At 41.8% G+C, this 21,536-nt stretch overlaps 1 protein-coding gene across 1 annotated transcript in view; it reads right to left on the reverse strand.

The window, feature by feature from the left end:
- Ranbp17 (RAN binding protein 17) overlaps positions 1 to 12,148 on the reverse strand; it is a 327,894-nt gene extending 315,746 nt beyond the window's left edge. The window contains exon 1 of the mRNA XM_036198233.1: positions 12,031 to 12,148. Within this exon, the coding sequence (XP_036054126.1) occupies positions 12,031 to 12,048 (18 nt within the window). The 5' untranslated portion in view covers positions 12,049 to 12,148. The remainder of the gene's footprint in view (positions 1 to 12,030) is intronic.
- Positions 12,149 to 21,536: the final 9,388 nt, after the last annotated feature.

Consider the following 21,536-nt stretch of genomic DNA (forward strand, 5'->3'; position numbering starts at 1 on the left):
TTTTTTGTAAGCACAAAGACTAACTCATCCTTTCTACACATACAATGCCATCTGATGATATAGAAAATATGGAAACGATGAACTACCAAGTGAGATCAGCTTAAAAGAATCTTGTTAAAGCCATTCACTGAAACAAATTATTTCACTTGGCAGAGATTTCAAAAACAGGTAGCCAAATGAACATAATGGGTTATTCCAAAAGAAATGCCAATTTTGTTCAGTTCTGGCCTGAATTTTTAGGCACAGCTTATAGCTGCAGTAGGCTTCACACCCCTCAAATACCCAAGCAACCATTAAAACAGAAGACACCATGGCTCCCATCCTTGTGGGAACTTCTCTCTTTTTATCTCCTTCACATTTCCCACTTCCCTATCTGTGCCACACAACCCAGCAGTGAAGACTAGAGCATTTTCAGATAGAGTCTAAAACTACAGTTTCAAATTGATTCATTAAAGGACCTCACCAGGCATAGTGGCACATACCTGTAACCCCACCATCTGCAAAGATGCAGGAATACCATCCTATGTCCATCAATTCACTAAGATTAATGAGGCCGAGTGGTATGCACAGAGCATATTTTATAATACTGTAAAGAACTATACCCCTAAAAGACAGGTCTAATTCCTAACCCTCAGAATCTATGAATAAAATCTTCATTAGAAATTGGGTCTTTACAAACCCTTAGTTAAGGAATTTAGATGAAATCATCCTAGATCTGCAGTGAGCACTAAATCTAACTCTAAACCCAATTACTGACATCCTTATAAGGAAGGACATCATTGTATATTTCTATAATCCCAGCATCAGGAGGCTGTGGCAAGAAGACTGAGAATTCAAGGCCATCCTGGGTTTCATAGGAAATTTCTAAACAAAGCAAAGAAGTCTTTTCTGGCAGGTGGGAGGCACTGGCCCCCTGTCCAGTAGAACTTCCCCCAAAACTGGATGAAAATATGAAGATTGATCAGAAAGCTGGGACCTGCCTTCTCTCAGTGCACCAATACAGCTGGGGACATGTGAGTGCCTGGCTGGGGCTCTTAAAGCATTATGAAATTTGACAGGAAGACATAGAGCCCCAAACACCGAATGTTCTTGTAGGTACTAATAATGTTCACTTCCCTAAAGTATCATTTGGACCCTCATAAAACTCCTTGCAAAGGTAACTTTCATGAACATGGAAGTTGTCATTATCACCACCCTCTCTTAAAAAGAAAAAAAAAAAAAAAGAGTCATTTTCTGGAGAGAGGAAAGGAAAGGGAAAGGGACATTTCAGATGCAGAGATATAGAGGAGAAGGCCACAGGAAGACAGGCAGAGACTGGAGAGTCACATTTAAAACCAAGAAGCACCAAAGCTGCCAAAGCAGTGAGACACTAGGGTAGAAGCCTCCAGAAGGAACCAACCCCATTTGCCCTTGGTCAGTCTTCTGGCGTTCAGAACTGAGAATAAAGTTGAGTTGTAAGTCACTCCATTTGTAGCATTTGCTACAAAAGACCTAGGAAACTAGCACTTAAAAATATATAAATGTTAATATTAGTCAAGTCAATGATATCTAACTACCTATGTAATCCTATTAAGAAATATTGTGGAAAGGTCTGGATGTTATTTGCTTTGCTATATTGATTTAATAAACTTTAAGACAGAAAGACAGGTATATAGTTAGTATTCAGTAGACATTACCAATCACCCTTTTTTCTCCAAAGATGTTTCAAATTCAAATTACTTTAAAATTGTTTTTTTGTGTGTGTGTGTGTGTGTACGTATGAGTGTTTTAACATTTATTTTTATGTATATGGGTGTTTTATTTGCATGTATGTCTGTGCACTACATGCATGCACTGCCTTCAGAAGAGGGCTTTGGATCCCCTGGAACAGTTAGCCATATTCTGGGTGCTGGGAATCAAGCCCAAGTTCTCTGGAAGAGCAGCAAGTGTTCTTAACCACTGAGCCATCTCTCCAGGTCCAATATCTAAAATTATTAACAAATGCAAAGTGGTATAAAATTCAAAGGGGAAAGTTCAAACTTTTATAAAAGATTTAAAGGGGGCACCAAGTTTTCTGTTACTGTAATGGTTTAAAAAAAATTCTGGTCGGGCGGTGGTGGCACACGCCTTTAATCCCAGCACTAGGGAGGCAGAGCCAGGTGGATCTCTGTGAGTTCGAGACCAGCCTGGTCTACAGAGTGAGATCCAGGAAAGGTGCAAAGCTACACAGAGAAACCCTGTCTCAAAAAACAAAACAAAACAAAAAACAAACAAAAAAAATTCTGGTATGTTAAACGTTAAACCTTTCCAGACAGATAGATTCTTGCCTTTGTAGAAAGGTAATTTTTCATCTTAGTCTTTATAAGGTAATGTCTGAGATTACGGTGAGAACGGCTCAGAAACGCATCCTGTCCCAATTTACTGACATGTTTGGATTATTAAAACCTCTATAATGTATAGTGTCAACATTAGAAGCATACATAAATAATAAGTACAAGGAGAAGAACTGGCCCTGGAAAACCTCCAAAAGCAACTATCAAATATGAACAGAAAGCACCCACTGTAATACCCTAGTAGTAGTATGATCTTGCCTTCAGATTAAATACAGATCTTCTTAGCCAGGCATGGTGGCACCAGCCTTTAATTCCAGCACTCAAAAGGCACTGAACTTGAAGCCTGCTGGTCTACATCGTGAATTCCAGGCCAGACAGGGCTAAACAGTGAGGCCCTGTCTCAAAAAAAAAGCCAAAAAACAAAGAAAAAACCCAAGATCTTTCCAATTTTATGGATGTATTTCTTTTAAATCAGACATACAATTATCGGCCCCCAAATGTGATTTCTTTCTATACAGAAAGGTTTGCATTAATCTCCATCAACAGATGAATACTAAGAAAAAGCCATGCAACAAAAATATGCTTGTTACCACAAAGCAGGTCACTGGCTCCTTGGCTAGGTGGAAGGGACAGCAAAGAAGGAAGAACGGGGAGGAGAAGGCAGCAAAGAAGCATAAGAGCACAGAGAAACACATGTGAGCAATGGCTATTTTCATATTTTAGTGACAATTTCATAGATGTACACATATGCCAAAACTCATCCTATTGAAGTTTAAACCTGTGTATTTTATTATGTACCATTATATTTAAATAAAAAAGCTTCTGTTCCAGAAAACACAACAAAAACTGCTAAAAATCTTTAAAAACAGATAAACCTGAAATATCCTACTACAACAGACTCTAAAGTTCTTTTCAATCACTTCCCTGTATCTCTCCTGCCTTCTGGAATCAAGCTTCATGACTGCCACTCATATACACTGCCTTCAGATTGAGGTTACCTGTTTCCTACAAACTGTTCCTTCTTCTGTTAGGTGAGCATCCCTGAAGGCACAATTGCTTATTCTTGGGCCTCTTGGAATTAACTCTTCCTTCAACAATGAATTAGATATTACATTGGTGCAAAAGGAATTGCCGGTTTGGATTGTGAATTTCAAATAATTATAACTAGGTTTAAAACACAATTTTATTAATCAAAAATATGAACCATTACAAATTAATATATTTTTGCCAATAAGAAATAACTTTATTTACTCCTTTAGACCCATGCTTTAGAATTAAGACAAATTCTTAGAAAGCAATTTCCTCATCCTATGGGTTACAGAAGTGTTTTTTTCATTGTATAACACTGTCAAGGTACTTGAAGTAGTCAGTTGGCAAGAGGTCAAGTGAACATGGTGGATGAGGCAAAAGTCAACTACTGAAACCTGGATTGTGCAGCTTGCAGTCCAGGTTTGTCCTGGAGAAGGCCTTTTCTGAACACTGACCAATGCTAGCTTTAAGTGCTACAGCTTCTGGTGCACATGTCATGGATTTGCTGAGCATGCTTCTCAGATGTAATGGTTTGACCAGAATTCAGTTGGTAGTGGATCAGACTAGCAGCAGACCACCCAACTGTGACCACGATCTTCTTATGGTACAAGTTTGGCTCTGAGAAGTACTTTGGATTCTCCTTAGTCTAACCACTGAGCTAGTCATCAGTAACTGTCATATTTAATCCATTTTTTTTGTCAGATGTCATAATCTGATCAAGAAATGGTTCATCATTGTTGTAAAGAATAAGAGAGACACCAATTCAAAACATTTTTTCTAAAAAAATGTTTGATCAGCTCGTGAGGAATCCATTTATCAAGCTTTTCTGCCTTTCCAATTTGTTTTGAATGTCAAATGACCATGATGGTCGACACTAAGTTCTCTGGCAACTTCTCCGCAGTTGTAAGAGTATCCGATTCAATGACTGCTTTCAATGAATCATTGTCAACTTCTGATGGCCAGCCACACTGCTCCTCAATTTCAGGGCTCTCAATCCCTTTGCAAACTTTATTGAACCATCACTGCACTATATATTCATTAGCAGTTCATAGGCCAACTGCTCTGTTGAAATTGTCTCTGCTGCCATTGACCCATTTTATACTTGGAACAAAAAAAATTGTTTACAAGATGGCTTAACAGGTAGCTGGAACCCATGTAAAAAGAGGACCTACTACACAAAGCTGTAGTTTAACCTCCACACAGGCACCACAGCACATACACAGTAACTGTGGTAGTCTGAATGTAATTGCCTCCATAAGCTCACAGGGAGTAGCGATATTAGAAGGTGTGGCTTTGCTGGAGTAGGTGTGGCCTTTTTGGAGGAAGTGTGTCACTATGGAAGTAAGCTTTGAGGTCTCATATATGCTCAAGTCACACCAGTGTCTCAGTTCACTTCTTATTGCCTGCTGATCAAGATGTACAACTGTCAGCTATCTTTCTAGCACCATGTCTGCCAACATGCTGCCATGCCTCCCACAGAAACATAATGGACTAAACCTCTGAATCAGCCAGCCCCAATTAAATGTTTTCTTTTGTAAGAGTTGCTGTGGTCATGGTGTCTCTTCACAGCAATAGCAACCCTAAGACAGACATAAACAACTAAAATTTTAAAAATCACTTCAATTTGCTTTTTGTCTTCAGCATTTCCATAATAGAAATCTAAAATAAACAGTAATGTCACTAGCAAAAGGCATACAGTGAGAAATACATATTAAAATGATTTATAACATAACCATGTGTTAAGAATATCAAATGACAAATTTCCACAATGCAAAACTACAGTACTTTTGCAACAACCAAATAGTTCTTTAGGTACCTTACAGTTTACAGGAGTAGTCTCATCTTAAGCTAATTCTGAAAACTAGACTCCTGAAAACTACATAATTTTAGTGTGCCCATTTCACAGGTAGAAAAACTGAAATTGACAGGGCACATGCATGTAAGCTGCACAAGAGTTATAAACAGACAAAACCGAGCCAATGACAGGTCTATATGCTGCAGGCACCTCCCTTACTCTCTGACATCCTGCCACTCTATTACTCAGCTATCATCTACCTGTCAACAGTGTCTAATTTCTACTTTTAACCTACCCTGACATATATCTACAAAAGCTTTCCAGAAAGGTACTAAAAATAACACCCAACCAGCAGAAACTGAATTAGACATGGCTCCAGCAGATTTCCACTCCAAGTGTCCCTTTCCAGTGGTGCTAGAGTTCCAGACCAGGACCTACACTCACAAGCTTCATGCTATCTTCTGCTTTCCCTCTCCTTAGTTCCTCTTGCAATTGGGGAGCACTTCAGTAGAGCAATGGGAACCTCCAGGAATCTATGAGGGTGACCCTAGCTAAGACTCTTAGTAATAGGCAACTCAGTGTCTGAACTGGCCATCTTCTGTAACCAGGCAAGGCCTCAAGTGGAGGATCTGGGACACTAACCTAGATACAAAACCTTCCACCTACAATTTGTTCTGCCTGCAAGATGTGCTGGGGTGAAGGTGGGCAAGTGGCCAAGCAACCAATGACTGGTCCAGCTTAAAATCCATGCCACAAGAGGGAGCCCATGCCTGACACTGTCTGGAGTACCAGGACCCAGAGACCTAGGATAGAACCAAACATAACTGGCAAAAAAAAGTCAATGAAATAATTCCTAATGATATTTTGATATTTTGCTATACTTGTAGACCAGAGCTTAGCATATTCGTCATCAAAGAAGCTTCATCCAGCAACTGATGAGAGCAGGTGCAGACACCCACAGCCAAACAGGCTGCAGGGAATCCTGCAGAAGAGGTGTAGGAAGGATTATAGGGGGCCAAGGACTACACACACACACACACACACACAAAAATCAACTAACTAGGGCTCATCGGGGCTCACAGAGACTGAACCAACAACCAGGAAGTCTACATGGAACTGACCTAGACCCTCTGCATATATGTTATGGTTGTGTAGCTTGGAGTTCTTGTAGGATTCCTAACAGTGGGAGCAAGGGCTGTCTCTGACTATTTTGACTGCTTTGGGACCCTTTTCCTCCTCCTGACTTGCCTCATCCAGCCTTAATATGAGGAGACATGCTTGGTCTTATTACAACTTGATATGCCATGTTTGGATAATATCCCTGGGAGGCCAGTCCTTTTCTGAGGGGAATGGAAGAGGAGTGGATGGGTGGGAGGGGCTGGGAGGAGAGAATGGAAGGGAAACTGAAGTTGGGATGTAATATGTGAGAGAATTAAAAAAAAAAAAAAAAAAAAAAGTGGTTGTGGTGGTCTGAAAGAAAATATCACCCAAAGGGAGTGGTACTATTAGAAGGTATGGCCTTGTTGGAGTAGGTGAGTTCTTGTTGGAGGAAGTGTCTCACTGTGGAGGTAGGTTTTGAGGTCTCATATATGTTCAAGATAATACCCAGTATCACAGACCACTTCCTGTTGCCTGCAAGCCAAGATGTAGGACCCTCAGCTACTTCTCCAGCACCATGTCTGTCTGTGAAGAGGCCAAACTTAACATTAGTGCAGCCATGACAGGCTGCAGACTAACAATGCTGGGACTAGGCCTCACCATTACAATAACCAGGAAAAGCAACAAACCGAACCCTGTGGGAGCCTAATCAGAATTGAGACAAACAAATACTAAATGATCTGGAACATAAAGGATAGCTTACATCACTTGTATATAAGTTGCCAATTTCCTTGAAGCAACACCAGTACCAATCCCTGTTTGACAAAACTTCTGTTACTTCACTCCTGCCCAATCAGGAGTTCAACCCCCATTAGAATCCGCAATTCCCTGATCCCTCCATCCTTTACTCCTTAAAAACCCTGCCTCAACTGAGCTTGATGCTCTGCCTGATCCAACTGCTGTTAGAATGGACAGAGAGCCCAAGCTTGAACTTGCAATAAAGGCTCTTTGTTTTTGCATATGAACTCGGACTCCTGGTGATCTCTGACTCTGGCATAACACCTGCACACCAACATGTCATACCATGATGATAATGGACTAAACTTCTAACTCTAAGCCACCCCAATTAAATGTTTTTCCTTTCAAGAGTTGCCGTGGTCATGGTGTCTCTTCACAGCAATAGAAGCCCTAAGGCAGAACTTGGTATCAGGGACTAGAATATTGCTGTGATAGGCCTGACCATGCTTTTGTTTGAAGGAATATGGACCATGGGAATATGGATTAGAAAAGCAGTTGAACACTTTAAGTGCTGCTTAATGGGCCATACTAGTAGGAACATGGAAAACAGGGTGCTGAGTGTTAATTGAACTGTGGGGTACTGGCTCAGGAGGTTTCAGAGAAGAATTTTATTATGCTATCTAGAGATCACTCTTGTGGTACTTTGATGAGGAAAGTGGCTGTTTTTTGCCCTTGTCTGAAGAGTCTGCCTGAGGTTAAAGTGAAGAGTTTTGGATTAATCCCATTGGCAGAGGAAATCTCAAAACAGCCTAATATAGACTCTGTCGTGTGGTTATTAGTGGTAACTCTAGTGAAGATTTATAACTCAAAGGAGCAAGCTGAGCAAGGTAAATTACAAAATGTAAAATTTAAGGAGAAAATGAGCACCAAAAAAATGGAATGGAGCTAAGTCCTGTGTTCAAGGAGATAAACAGCTTAAGAAATGGAATAAAGGGAGTGGTGACCTCAGGGCAAGATCCCACCAGCTAAATTTCCAAACATGTGAAAACAAATTAAAGAGAAGTTTAGAGCCAGGTGTGGTGGTGCAGTGCTTTAATCCCAGCACTCAGAAGGTAGAGGATGGTGGCTATCTGAGTTTGAGGCCAGCCTGGTCTACAGAGGAAATTCCAGAACAGCTTAGGCAGTGAAGGAAATTACTGAAAACAGAAAGCTGGGGAAGATGTAATTGAATGAGGGAGGCCATCCAGCCTCAGCAAGCAGCAGAATTTGGCAGCTTCAGCCACTTGGTTCTAGCTTTAGAGTCAAGGATAGAAGAAAGGCATTATGGAATCTCCGACTGCGACTAAGGAAAGCCACCAAGGCCAGGAACGTGTAGGGGTGTCCCTGAATGGAGGCCTAGAGAGACTATTGGGTGAAGCTGTGAAGTTGAAGCCTGGACTGCCTTGCAGACCCCAAGATGTTAGAGATGCTAGAGGCATGGGATACCTGCTGAGGAAAGCTGCTAACAAAGGGTAAAACCAGCCCAAGAAAGAAGTGTATTGCAGTCAACAAAGCTGAAATGAGCTGGAGATCTGAAGAGTATTTTGACATCAGACATGGAGATGTAGAGTTTGGAGTTTGCCCACCTGGTTTTCTGTCTTGCTTTGGTCCAATATTTCCTCACTATACTCCCTTCCCTACATTTTGGAATGGTAATGTATATCCTGTGCCATTATATGTTGGAAGTATGTGATTTGTTTTTTTTATTTTGATTTTATGGGAGATTACAGTTAAGAGCTTGCATATGTCTCAGAAGCAACTTTATACTTTGGACTTTTAAACATTGTTGAGACTATAGAATAGACTATGGGAACTCTTGAAGTTGGACTAAATGCATTTTTGCATTATGATATGGCTATAAGTCTTCGAGAGGGGCCAAGGAGTGAAATATGGTGGTAGTTTGAAAGAAAATGCACCCCAAAGGGAGTGGCACTATTAGGAGGTAAGGCCTTTTTGGAGTATATGTGGTCTTGTTGGAGTAGGTGTGTCATTGTAGAGATAGGCTTTGAGGTCTCATATATGCTCAAGATACCGCCTAGTGTCACAGACCACCTCCTGTTGCCTACAAGCCAAGAAGTAGGACCCTCAGCCACTTCTCCAGCACCATGTCTGCACACCACCACATCACACCAAGATGATAATGGACTAACCCTCTGAAAATTTAAGCCATTCTGTAAGCCACTCCAATTAAATGTTTTTCCTTTATAAGAGTTGCCATGGTCATGGTAGTCTCTTCACAGCAATAAAAACCCTAAGACAGAAGTCTTGCCCAAAAAGAGGCCTGACCTTTGCCCTCAGTTTCTGGTAGATAATCTATGTCATTGTTGACAGGAGTTATTTTTTTTTTTTTTTAGGACAAGTACTGATCATACCTGGTAGTCACAATTTCAGGGTTTTGGTTTAGGGTGATGAGTTTGGGTCACAGGTTACCAGTGGAACTAGAAATTATCTGTCATGTCTAATTAATGAAGCTTAAATAAACACTGTGGATACTAAAGAGTGGGTGAGTCTTCCCACCTTGCAGTGGTACACACAACATGGATGCCAGAAGAACATCCTATCCTAATAACAAAAGATGTATTTTAGAACTTTCATAGATTATCCTCTATATATCCTCCCTTTAGCCAATTTTAATCTGTATTCTTTCCCTATATTGAACCACAATTATGAATTTGTTAGCTTTTGATGAACTCAGTGAGCCCTACTGATGAACTGGGGTGGGGGGGCTGTGGGAAATCCCTGAATTTGCTGTTGGTGCCAAAAAAAGTTTTATGGACTGTGTCTTAAACCACAGTCTGGCCAACTCCAGGTGCATACCAATTTACTTATACTCATCAAGTTCTACCAACTATTTCTCTGTAAAGATTCCACTAATACTCAGACATAGTGCAATTAAGTAAAATCTTCCAATGTGACATCCAAAGCCCTGGATTTCTCCAGAGGCTGCTTAGGAATGAGTGGAAAGTACGCAGTGCAGGGTAAGTCACTGGTCCCATGGAATGGGCACAAGCTTTAGAATCTGACACGCATTTACTGAGTAACCAAAGCTTTCCCAAGTCTCACTAGTAGAACTACATACAGAAAACATCTGAAGCAACTATGACGATTAAGATAGAAAGGGAAAGTATTCCAGTGACTGCCACATTTCAGCTTAACAACTACCTTTCCCAAATCACTTTTCATCACACTAACGTTTATTTCTCAGTCACAACTAGAACATCCAGCCTAAGTGGAGATTAAGAAGAGCGGACAGTCTTAGACTCCAGAACCAGAGAGCAAATCACTCAGAGTCCACTAAGCTTTTTCCAGTATCATTGTCAGGCTACTTACCCCATTCTGTCTTTCCTCATTGTGCCCCTCCATCTGGCTGCCTCCTCAGAGATGAACAGGGCCCATGTCTTCTACCCTAACTCACTGGCTCCTAAAAAGCGTGCTTGTGATTGAACCAACTGTGAGAATGATACCTTCCTCTGCCTTCCAGGAAGCCAGGGCATGGATTCAAGGATAAAAGCCCAGATGGCCAATCCACACTGTGGATACTCATGTCAATGAGCCACATAATTAATACCAAGTGTGAAAAAGACACTGAAGCAATGCCCTAAAAATAGCACTTTATAATGTACATTTCTGGGAATGATTTGACCAGTTTGGGCATCCACATCTAATTTTTTCTAATATTGAACTTGGGTATGAAGAAGGCTTCCAGGTCTTGGCAATTTATCAGGCACCATCTTTCCAAGTCCAAAAAAGTTCCAAAGTTCTTCCATACCTTCTAATTTACCGAAGACATACCTGCACGATGTATATGATTATCTATTTATGACTATTTATGACATGCAGTAAGTTCTCGCTGTAAAAATTCCCCACAGGACATATTTACTAAAGTGATAATAATTCTGACCTGGGAACCCTTAAACAAACAAACAACAACAACAACAAAAATGGGTAAGTCAAAACACCAAGTGTGGGTCTATTTCCTAGATGGAAATACCCTAGAAGTAATAAAGCAGTAAGTTCATGTGACCAGAGGATTCTTATAAGTCTACAAGGGGAATGTGACACTTAGACACACTGTCATCAAGTTAAGACTCTGCTACAAAGGTCATCTGTCATCCACAACCTCCCCTGAGCTCTTTCTTTTCAAATCAGTCTTAGGATCCAGGAACAGGCTTTCGCAGTACATCAAGGTCTTCCACAATTTTTTGCTTTGCCCACAGCGTCTTTACGCCTCTGCAGCCTTCCTTTCCTCTTTACCTGGGCAGATACAGTTCCTACAGTTCCCACGTTCCAGAGAGTAAAAGGCAGTTGTTCGCTCAGAGGTGTATGTCCCAGCAGTAGGAACCAAGTAACAAGTGGAGGTTCCCCTCCGCACACGCGACTGCCTGCCTACGCTCCCGCGAAATCCCGTGACTAATTCGACCATAACAGTTTTCACGTGTGCGGTAATTACCGCGCGCTCTAAAAGGACAAGGGGGGGAGTGGATGTCGCCCTGCATCCCCAGAACGTTCCGCCACAGAACAGACACGGTGGGGGAGGCTCAGCAGACGTCAGTGGGACGAGGGTCCGCAGACTGCGGGAGCCACTGGGCAGAAGCCGCCGCATCCCTCCGGCGCGGCCCGCGCCCTGCCCCGAGGCTCCTCCAATGAGGCTGCGCGCTCCCGGCCGCGCCGCGCCCCGGCCCGCCCGCCCGCCTCCGGCCAATGACAGCCCTCTAGCCGCGCTCCGGCGCTCCCGCCGCCCCGGCCTCCGAGTTCAGGCTCCCCGGGAGGGCGCGGACCGCGGGCTGAGCAGGAGGGCCGGATGGCTGCCCCTCGGTCCCGGCTCCCACCTGCCCGGCCGCTGCTGCAGCCGTGCCGACGAGGGCGGACTCGGCGGCCGAGCGGAGCCCGCTCTTCGGAGCCCGCCGCCCCACCGTCCCCGGGCAAGGGGCTGTGCTCGGGGTCGCGGCCTGGGATCCCACCACCACCAGCACCACCGCCCGCCGCCGGCGCTCCAGGCCCGCAGCCCGGCGCACTGACCTGAAAGTGCAGCGCCATCTTCCCGGAGCGGCGCGGGCCGCGCGGCCCTGGGGCCGAGGGGAGGGGGAGCGAGGGCGCCGCGCGAGCCCGACCGCCGCGGGATCCCCACGCAGCTCGCTCCCTGTGCTCGGCGCGCTCCGCCCGGAGCCGGGAGCGGGAGTGGGCGGGGCTGGCGGGGCGGAGGGGGCGTGCCCTCAGGGGCGCCTACGCCCAACTGCCGGTGCGCTCCTGTTGCAACCGCTGCCTCCTCAGGTCTGAGCCTCTGACCTCTGCCCTTTAACCCACCACCGCGACCCAACTGCCCGCCATGGCAGCCGACTTTTTTTTTTTTTTGAAGACCCAGTCTCACCTGCCCGGCCTGTACCTATGTGGCCCAGGCTGGCCTCGAACTTCTGCATCTCCATATAGGGATATAGGCGTGTGCCAGCGCTTGCTTCGGCGAACTCTTAAATCTACCATAGCCGGCCAAAGCGATCTCTCTGCTCACAACTGCCTGTAGCCCCAGCTTGTGGAGATCCAGCTGCTTTAGCGGATTCCTGCATCACTTGTATACATACAATAAGTAAATCTTAAATCTGCCACAGTCCATCTTGGTTTCTGACAGGACTTTGGAACAAAAACATCACCCATGGGTCCCAAGTCCCACATCTCCACAGATGTTCTTGTCCTCTAATACACTGGCAGCCTTTGACCCCCACATTCTGCCCTTAACTCCTGTCCCCCAGTGCCCAGCTCCCATTGTTTCTTTAAAAATTTTAAACTTCACTGAGTTAAACTGACAGTGTATATGGCATTAAATTGTCAAATTCTGGCTTGCCCATAACTCCTTGTCTACAGTTTTATATGAACTTGTATTTTACACCGAATTATTCCATTGGATTAAGGGGTTATTAGAACAGAGATGGGATCAGAGTCACTGATTCCTGGTCACTATTTCTTCAGAGTTCAATACCTGCATTTGGGGGTCTCGTCTTTTGTATGTAAGGGGAAATTTTCCTTAAATATTTCTTACAGTTTGTGTATATTGACAATAAGTTCGCTCAGTTTTTTTTTAATTTGAAAGCATTTTTATCTCATCAATTTTTAAGGTAGTCTTGCTGGGTATAAAATTCCATATTATTAGTCTTTTAATCTTTTTTAAAGTTTTTGGCATGTTAAAAGAAGACCTTCCAATGTCTTGTGGTTGTCATTATTCCCATTCAGGAGTCAGCCACCAATCTGGTTATTGCATCTTTGAAGATAATATGCTCTAATACTTGAAGTTTTTTTCTTTCTCTTTGCTCTTGGCCAGTTTGAGTTTATCACTCAATCTATGGGTTATCTTCATTCTGTTTGAAATTCACAGTTTCTCTCATGTGGCATTTTTCATCAGCCTCTGAAAAATGTTGACCAGTACTTCTCTTAAATACACTTCTGCCCTCCTTCCTTTCATTCCGTAACTCCAAATCCACATACGTTAAAACTTTCTGATGTATTCCTCATGCCTCTTGCACTCTTGTCTGTATTTCTTGTGTGTGTGCACACACACAAGCTTAAAACTGAATATTTTCTACTGACCTGTTGCCCACTTGGGAGAAACTCAATTCTCTGTGTCTAAACTGCTGTATAGCCCCTTTTAATTAATTAATCACTTATAACAGTTTCAATTCCAAATTTTTCATTTAGCTCCTTGTACTTTTTAAAGTTCCAAGTCTCTGATAAAAGACTTTTTCTTTTCTCTATTTTATTTTAATTTTGATTTTATTTTTTCAAGACAGGGTTTCTCTGTGTAGTCTTATCTGTCCTGAAACTCACTGTAGATCAGGCTGGCCTCGAACTCAGAGATCTGCCTGCCTCTGCCTTCTATGTGCTGGGATTAAAGGCACGTGACACCACCACCCAGCTGGTTTTAGTATTTTGAGACAGGGTTTTTCTGGGTAGCCCTGGTTGTCCTGGAACTTGCTCTATAGACTAGACTGGCCTCAAACTCACAGAGATCCTCCTGCCTCTGCCTCTCCAGTGCTGGGATTAAAGGTGTGCACACCACCATGCTCTATTTCTTAATATTTTGATCATATTTGAAGCTCTTATACAATAACTCCAATCTCAACCATCTGAGTCATCCCATTTTTGGTGTTTGGCTCTGTTCTGTGTGTTAGCTATTCTCCTAGCCTAATGTCCTGTCTAATTCAGATAATATGAAAGAAAAATTATAGAGGCTTTGAGCTATATCAACATTCTCCACCTTTATTTTCCTAGGCAAATAAGAGCACCTTCATCCTAGTACTGCTTGTTTTTAAGGCAGTCTGATGCTGGTTTACTTCAACTTGTCCTTACTCTTAGGGCTATGATCTTATATAGGTCTTATAGCTAATGTTCTGGGGTGTTTACCTTGTAGAGCCCAGAGGCAATCTCCCAGCATTGTGCAGCTGCTAAAAGCTTCCTTCCACTCTTCAGGTGCTATGGCAACAGTGCCTTTCCTGAGGTCTCTTCCTTTGCACATGTGTCTTAGGAGTTAACTGATGACTGGCAGGGACTTTGTAAACAGATTTTGAAGTTCACATCTCTGTACTTTTTTTCTCTCTGGGATTTTCTGCCTCAAATCCCAGAGGCCTTTGTTCCCCAACTCCCCAACTCCAACATCTATCAACTCTTAGCGTATTGACACGGCTGCTTGCTATTTGTCTCTGTCGCTTCTTACTACCACATAGAAAATGCTCAGGGGGAGGCAGGAACAGTGGGTTTATTTTCTCAATGACTGTGGCCAATTAAGCTCTGTTGTCATCGGCAGTTCCCTAGTGTCTTAAATAGTTAAATATAATCTTTTTACTTGTCTAGTATAGCATGTGTATGTGTAAATGTGTTATAGTTGTTGTTAAATATATATTTGTATTTGTTTTATGTCTTTTTAGCATATAAGATAAAATATTCACACAATTTGTCCCAATTAATAATTGTCACATTTCTATAGTTGTTTTCAGTGACAGATCTAGGCACATCACTATTACTAGATTGTTGCAACTTCCACTCTTGACCCTGGGTTTTCATAGTTTTTCCAAAGTCCATGGATCCTTATACCTGCCACTCAGCTTCTAAACCTTCATATTTTTTAGTATGTTCATCCTTCTGTTTTTTTTTTTAAAGACTTATTTATTGGTGGTGGGGAGAACATTTGCTGTGGGATGTTCTGTATGTCAAATGTGTTGCTCTGATTGGTTAATAAATATAACACTGATTGGCCAGTAGCCAGGCAAGAAGTATAGGTAGGACAAACAAAAAAGAGAATTATGGGAAGTGGAAGGCTGAGGGGGAGACACTGCCAGCTGCCACCATGACAAGTGAGATGTAAGGTACCGGTAAGCCACGAGCCACATGGAAAAGTATAGATTAATAGAAGTGGGTTAATTTAAGATATAAGAACAGTTAGCAAGAAGCCTGCTACAGCCATACAGTTTGTAAGCAATATAAGTCTCTGTGTGTTTACTTTATAAGTGAGCTATGGGACTGTGGGGCTTGGCAGGAGCTAGAGAGAAACTCTCCAGTTACAGGCATTCATTCACATGTGGAGGTCAGAGGACACCTATTCAGGAGTTGCATCTCATCTTATTTTTCTTTTGAAGCAGGCTCTCTCTTATAGTTTCTGCTGCTGGACTCAGTATGTGAGTTCCTAGAGATTGCCCTTTCTTTTTCTAGTTTTCATCCTTGTTTCTCCAAGTCTCTTACTGCTATTTCCTAAGTTCCATTTCCATGTCTGAGGTTTTGGATGTCCAATCTCAACTATGATTCCCACATTTCTAACACCTAGCTTCATATCCCAGACACAATCTTACCACCTTATCATGTATGCTATATAATATCCCATTATAGTTACCTACTGCCTTTGCCTGATTTCTTGATCCTAAACACCTTTTAAAACTATTTCCTTTTTTGTTTGTTTGTTTTTTGTTTTTCGAGACAGGGTTTCTCTGTGTAGCTTTGGTGCCTGTCCTGAATCTCATTCTGTAGACCAGGCTGGCCTCAAACTCACAGAGATCCCCCTGCCTCTACCTCCCGAGTGCTGGGATTAAAGGCGTGCGGCCACCACCACCACCACCACCACCCGGCCAAAACTATTTCTTAAAAGTTTTCGAAATTTTAGCTTCAGTTTTAGGCTCTGGAAGGAGAAATAATTACGTGAACTTTGGGTATTTCCTGTTTTTTTCTCATCTCCAGAGGAGAAATGACATAAATATAGACTTGAATACAAACAGCAGAGAATGCTGGTTGTCTTGTGAGTTCACCAGAAACTCTAGAAACAGAAACCAGATTACTTTTTAACCTTTAAATATAAGCGGCTGCTTAAGATTCCTCCCTGAAGGAACCCTCCCTTCCAGGATTGTCAGTCAACAAACTTTGCAATTGGCTCCATGTCTTTTGTCATTCAATAAAGTTTAAGGTAGAATTATGTCACTATAGCTATTAGAATTAGTACAGAAGATGCTCCAGGCTGTCAGATAATCCACTTCTACACAAAATCCAATTAAAGGAGAAACATTAAAGCCCTTGGTAATTACAGGATTATCTTCTATTATGCAAACTAGTCTTCCAGGTGGGTTTTCATCTTTGTGCTCTGTCAGGGAACATACTTTATCAGAATAGCACACTTCTGGCCCTTTAAGAAAGTCACCCAGTGTCTCTAAGTTCTGATTTGTTATTTCTGAGATCAAAATGACAAGTCTATAACACAAAGAATTTTATAAACAATATCATATTGCTGTAAGTGATGACATGAGTTGACGCAATAGAGGACAGTGTTTAGGAAAATATAACATTTGCCTATCACACACAAGGCCCTAGGTGCAATTCCTAAGTAGGGCATAAACCAAAAATCAGTAAATGTGTGTCATTCATTTTGACAAGACAGGAGATTTAACCAGCTGAGTGATGGAGGCCACAGAGTGTCATTCATTTATAATGAGAAAAATGCATAGTGTGATGAAAAGTCCCCTGTGATCTGATTACATCTCATTCATGTGCTTCTTAAAGATGGGAACTATGTGAAACTGGGTGAGGTGAAAGGCTAAACAGGAAAGATGAACACAACTCTTTATTGTTATTGCACAATGGTTTTGACTAAGCCATAGTACACATGCATACACACACCTTTAAAAAATAATATGTCTTTAAAGGGAAATGGAGTACGTAAAATGTATAAATTCTAGGAAAGAATAGGTTAGAGAAAAAGTTATTACTGCAAAAATCTATATTATGCACAAATGTTTACTCCCAGGAATAGACATACTTCAAGAGCCTTATTTTAAAAGGTTGTTATGAGATTAATTTAGATTATATCAATACATAATGACAATAATTGTTTTCAAAGTAAAATTAATTTGGAGTAAAACATAAATTTAGGCATGTAGTAAAACATACCTAAATGTATGTAATAATGTAGTAATATATAAATGTAGTAATATGTATATGTATGTATATATATATATATATTGCTTTTTCCAGACAGGGTTTCTCTGTGTAGCTTTGGTACCTGTCCTGGATCTCACTCTGAAACTCACAGAAATCTGACTGGCTCTGCCTTCTGAGTGCTGGGTTTAAAGACGTGTGCTACCACTGCCCGGCATAATAGGTATATTTTATATTATGTATTATATAAAATATATTATGCTGCATAGTAATAGTCCTTGAATAGGCAAAAACATATCATTTCTTAGAAACTAAGGCCAACACTTTCTGCCACTGCAGTGATGTCTCAAATCTTCTGTGAGAATACACAATTAACCAGGAAAGTCTCTTATGATAAGGAAAAACAGAGGAGCCTGTGGTAGTTTGAACTCAATTGCCCCCATAAACTCATAGAGAGTATTAGGAATTGGGGCCTTATTGAAGTAGGAGTGGCCTTGCTGGAGAAAGCGTGTCATTATGGGGTGGGCTTTGAGGTTTCCTATGCTCGAGCAATTTCTAGTTCAGACCACTTCCTGTTGCCTGCAGTTCAAGATGTAGAGTTTTGAGCTCCTTTCTTCAGTACCATGTCTGCCTGCATACCACCATGTCCCACCATGGTGATAATGACTAAACTTCTGAACTATAAGCCACCCCAATTAAATGTTTTCCTTTATAAGAGTTGCTGTGGTTACAGTGTCCCTTCACAGCAATAGAAACCCTAATTAAGATAGCGCCCAAGAAAGCCAAATTCTCAGCATTTCTTTCTCTTTCCTTCTTCTGTTCCCCGGCTTCCCCTCACAAGATGGACTGCCTAGCTGAAAACTATTTCTAAAAAGGCTCGCCAAGTTTGGCTTATACATGGGTTGAACATACAGTTTCTTGTTAACCAAGGATGCTTTTGATGACAAAGTTGTTGGATTGTGAACACCTAACTTGGTCTACTCCTAAAGTCCCAAGATAGGAGTAAGGTCCACACCAGTTATAGCAAAAGCTTAGTTTGTGGTCCAGTTATGGAAGAGTTGTCTATATGAGGCCTGGCTCACACACACACACACACACACACACACACACACACACATACACACACAAAGTTTTAACAGAGCAAGGACTGCACCTACACATGAGAGTAGTCCTTGTTGGAGTGTCAGAGGCTAAGAGAGGGAGGAGAGTGTCTATGAGTGTTTTGGCCTATAGAGTTGGTATCTTGTCAAGGTATAAATCCAGTGTGCCTGCAGAGCCCAGGAACTTGGATAAAAATATAGACTAGAATTCTGAAGCCCAAAAGGTGTGAGAAGAGCATCTATGCTGAAGTGAAAGGAGCTAGCTGGTCCTATGGTTTCAGAGACTGAAGAATATGAGGAGGTGTTTGTGTGGAGGAATCTCTAACAATGGGTTTCAGGGTACAAGGAGGGTGAGATATCTATATATGGAATGACTTGACAGTGGAATTGGTAAATTGGTTACACACTGGGTGCTATTTGGATAAACACACCCAAAAGTCCATGTGATAAACATTTGGCCATCAGCATGATTAGAGGTAGGGATGGAAGTATTAAATGAAGCTAGTTGAAAGTCTTTCAGTCCTATGACAGCATGCTCTTGAAGGAGACACTGGGACTCTGACCCTTCCTCTCTCTCCCCTATCTCTCTATCCTCCCTCTTCCATGAAGTATGCAGCTTCCTCAAGTCCCTACTCTTGCCATGATGGACTATGCCCTCACAGGCCTAAAGCAGCCATGGGCAGAACGCTCTTAGGCTGTGAGTTCAAGTAAATTCTTTCCTTTTTATTTCCTCAGGTATTTTTTCAGAGTGTCTGAAGGCTAACACATCCAAATTTATCCATTGTTGGTTTATCATAAAGCAGTGCCTGGGCATTGTAAATACTTAGTGTATGTTCCTAAGAGTTCAGGATTTTCTAAGGTATATATATTATATATTACATCATACACACACACACACACACACACACACACACACACACATATATATATATATATACATGTTATACTTGTGCTGTAGGCCTAACTTTTTACAATATCATCTAATAGCTAGGCAGTATTCAAATTTCTCCAATTAGTTCATATTTATCTGATTTGTTTGAATGGAGAGCCAGACAAGCCCACCTATTACATTAGATGATAATTTTCAAGTCTCTCTTAATTCACATCAGGTTTCCCTCCTGCTCTTACTTCCTGTGACAATAGACAAATGCATCTTTTGGAGAAATAAATACACTACTCAAATATCCTGAGTTTCATTTTTGGGAGATTGGATCCCTGTGGTGTGTCATCCAGCATGTCTCTCTGGCCACTGTATTAATGTCATTGATATCTTTATAAAATCTCTATCTATAGAAAAAACATATATTAACATATATGATGTATTTCAGACCCATCTTCTTAGTCTGAGGAACTCACAAGTCACATTGAAAAGTTATGGATCAAGGGAGAGAAAGAACATAGATGATTTCTGTAAACTGACTTGCTGAGCTTAAAAAGCAATAATCTGTGGACTCTAATCAGTTAAAATATTAAAAAGTTAATCCTGCAAGAAAAACATAGCCTTCTGAGCAATCATTAATGATAAATATTCCACTGGTGTCAGGGGCTGTGGAATCACATGTATCGCTGTGGTTCTATCCCTCTGGACAATGTGACTCTTGTTTCTCCCAACAGAACACATTCATAATTAGAGCTAATTCAAGATTTTATTTTGAACATGTAGATCATAAGCAAAACATTCTCTGCTGTGGAATAATGCTTCTGTGCACTGTGAATATTTATTACTCTCATTGGTTAATAAAAAAAAAAAAGCTGATTGGCCTATAGCAAGGCAGAAAAACCAAACTGAAAATGCTGAGGGAAGAATCAGAGAGATGCGAGCCAGCTGCCTAGGAAACAAGACATGCTAGAGGACAGATAAAGCCATGAGCCAAGCAGCAATACATAGATTAATAGAAAAGGGTTAATTTAAATATAAGAGCTACTTAGTAATAAGCCTGAGCTATTGGCCGAGTATTTGTAATTAATTTGTAATTAATATAAACCTCTATGTGTTTATTTGGGACCAGGCGGTCGGAACAGGAAAACTCCACCTATAATTCTCCCCACCCAAACTATGCAAACCATTCATTTAACTCTCTGGAGGCTTTGATTTTAGCACATTCTTCTCTGTGATGCTTTGCAAGCCCGGCTCAACTGTGTGTATGGTCCTGAGGCTGTATTAGAATGGACTGGTTTTACTGCACAGGAGGGGTTGCTGATGAAGCCCGATTTCATTCTGAGAATGTGGTGGTATTTTGTATGTGCTCTAACAAATAAAGCTTGACTGGAGATCAGAGTGCAGAGCTAGCCACTAGAGGCCAGGCAGTGGTGGCACATACTTTTAATCCCAGTACTTGGGAGGCACACACCTTTACTCCCAGCACTTGGGAGGAGGAAACAGGAAGTGACAAGAATGGGCAGAGAGAGGAAGTGATAAGGCAGAGTGGAGACAGGAGCTCAGTCTCTTTCAGTCTGAGGATTCAGTAGAGGTAAGAAGTCTCTCTAGTGGCTAGCTCCTTTACTTCTCTGGTCTTTCAGCATTTTCCCCAATATTTGACTATGGATTTTTATTATTAAGACCACTAAGAATTTACATGAGAATCCACTTTTTGTATCTTTGAATGTTCCCTTGTCAGAAACAAATGTAGGAGGGGAAATGGCATGTGAAGTTAACTTTTGAAAACTAAGTGAGGTGACCATGTCGTAAGATGTGTGATGTCATAAGATGTGTGCATTAGAGTGTGAGGATGTGACAGCCAGCCCTAACCTAATGGCCCTGTGTTTTTGCCCGCTCAGAAATCCCATCCCAGTCATTAGAGTGCTCCTACCTGAGTAATAATTTATGATGATCTCCTATGATGACTAGGGAGACTTAATACTGAGCCAGCCAGCCCTTAAGGACTGTTGACCTTTTGCTCTGGAATGCCTAGGAGGCCTGCCGGTGAGCTAAGAATAGGATAATAGATGGTGAAGTATCAACAGTTGCCTTTGCTTCTGTAAAACCTGCTTGTGGAGCTGGGCTGTGTTGGTGCATGCCTTTAACCC

Source organism: Onychomys torridus, chromosome 8, assembly GCF_903995425.1.
Source record: "Onychomys torridus chromosome 8, mOncTor1.1, whole genome shotgun sequence".
Lineage (NCBI taxonomy): Eukaryota > Metazoa > Chordata > Mammalia > Rodentia > Cricetidae > Onychomys > Onychomys torridus.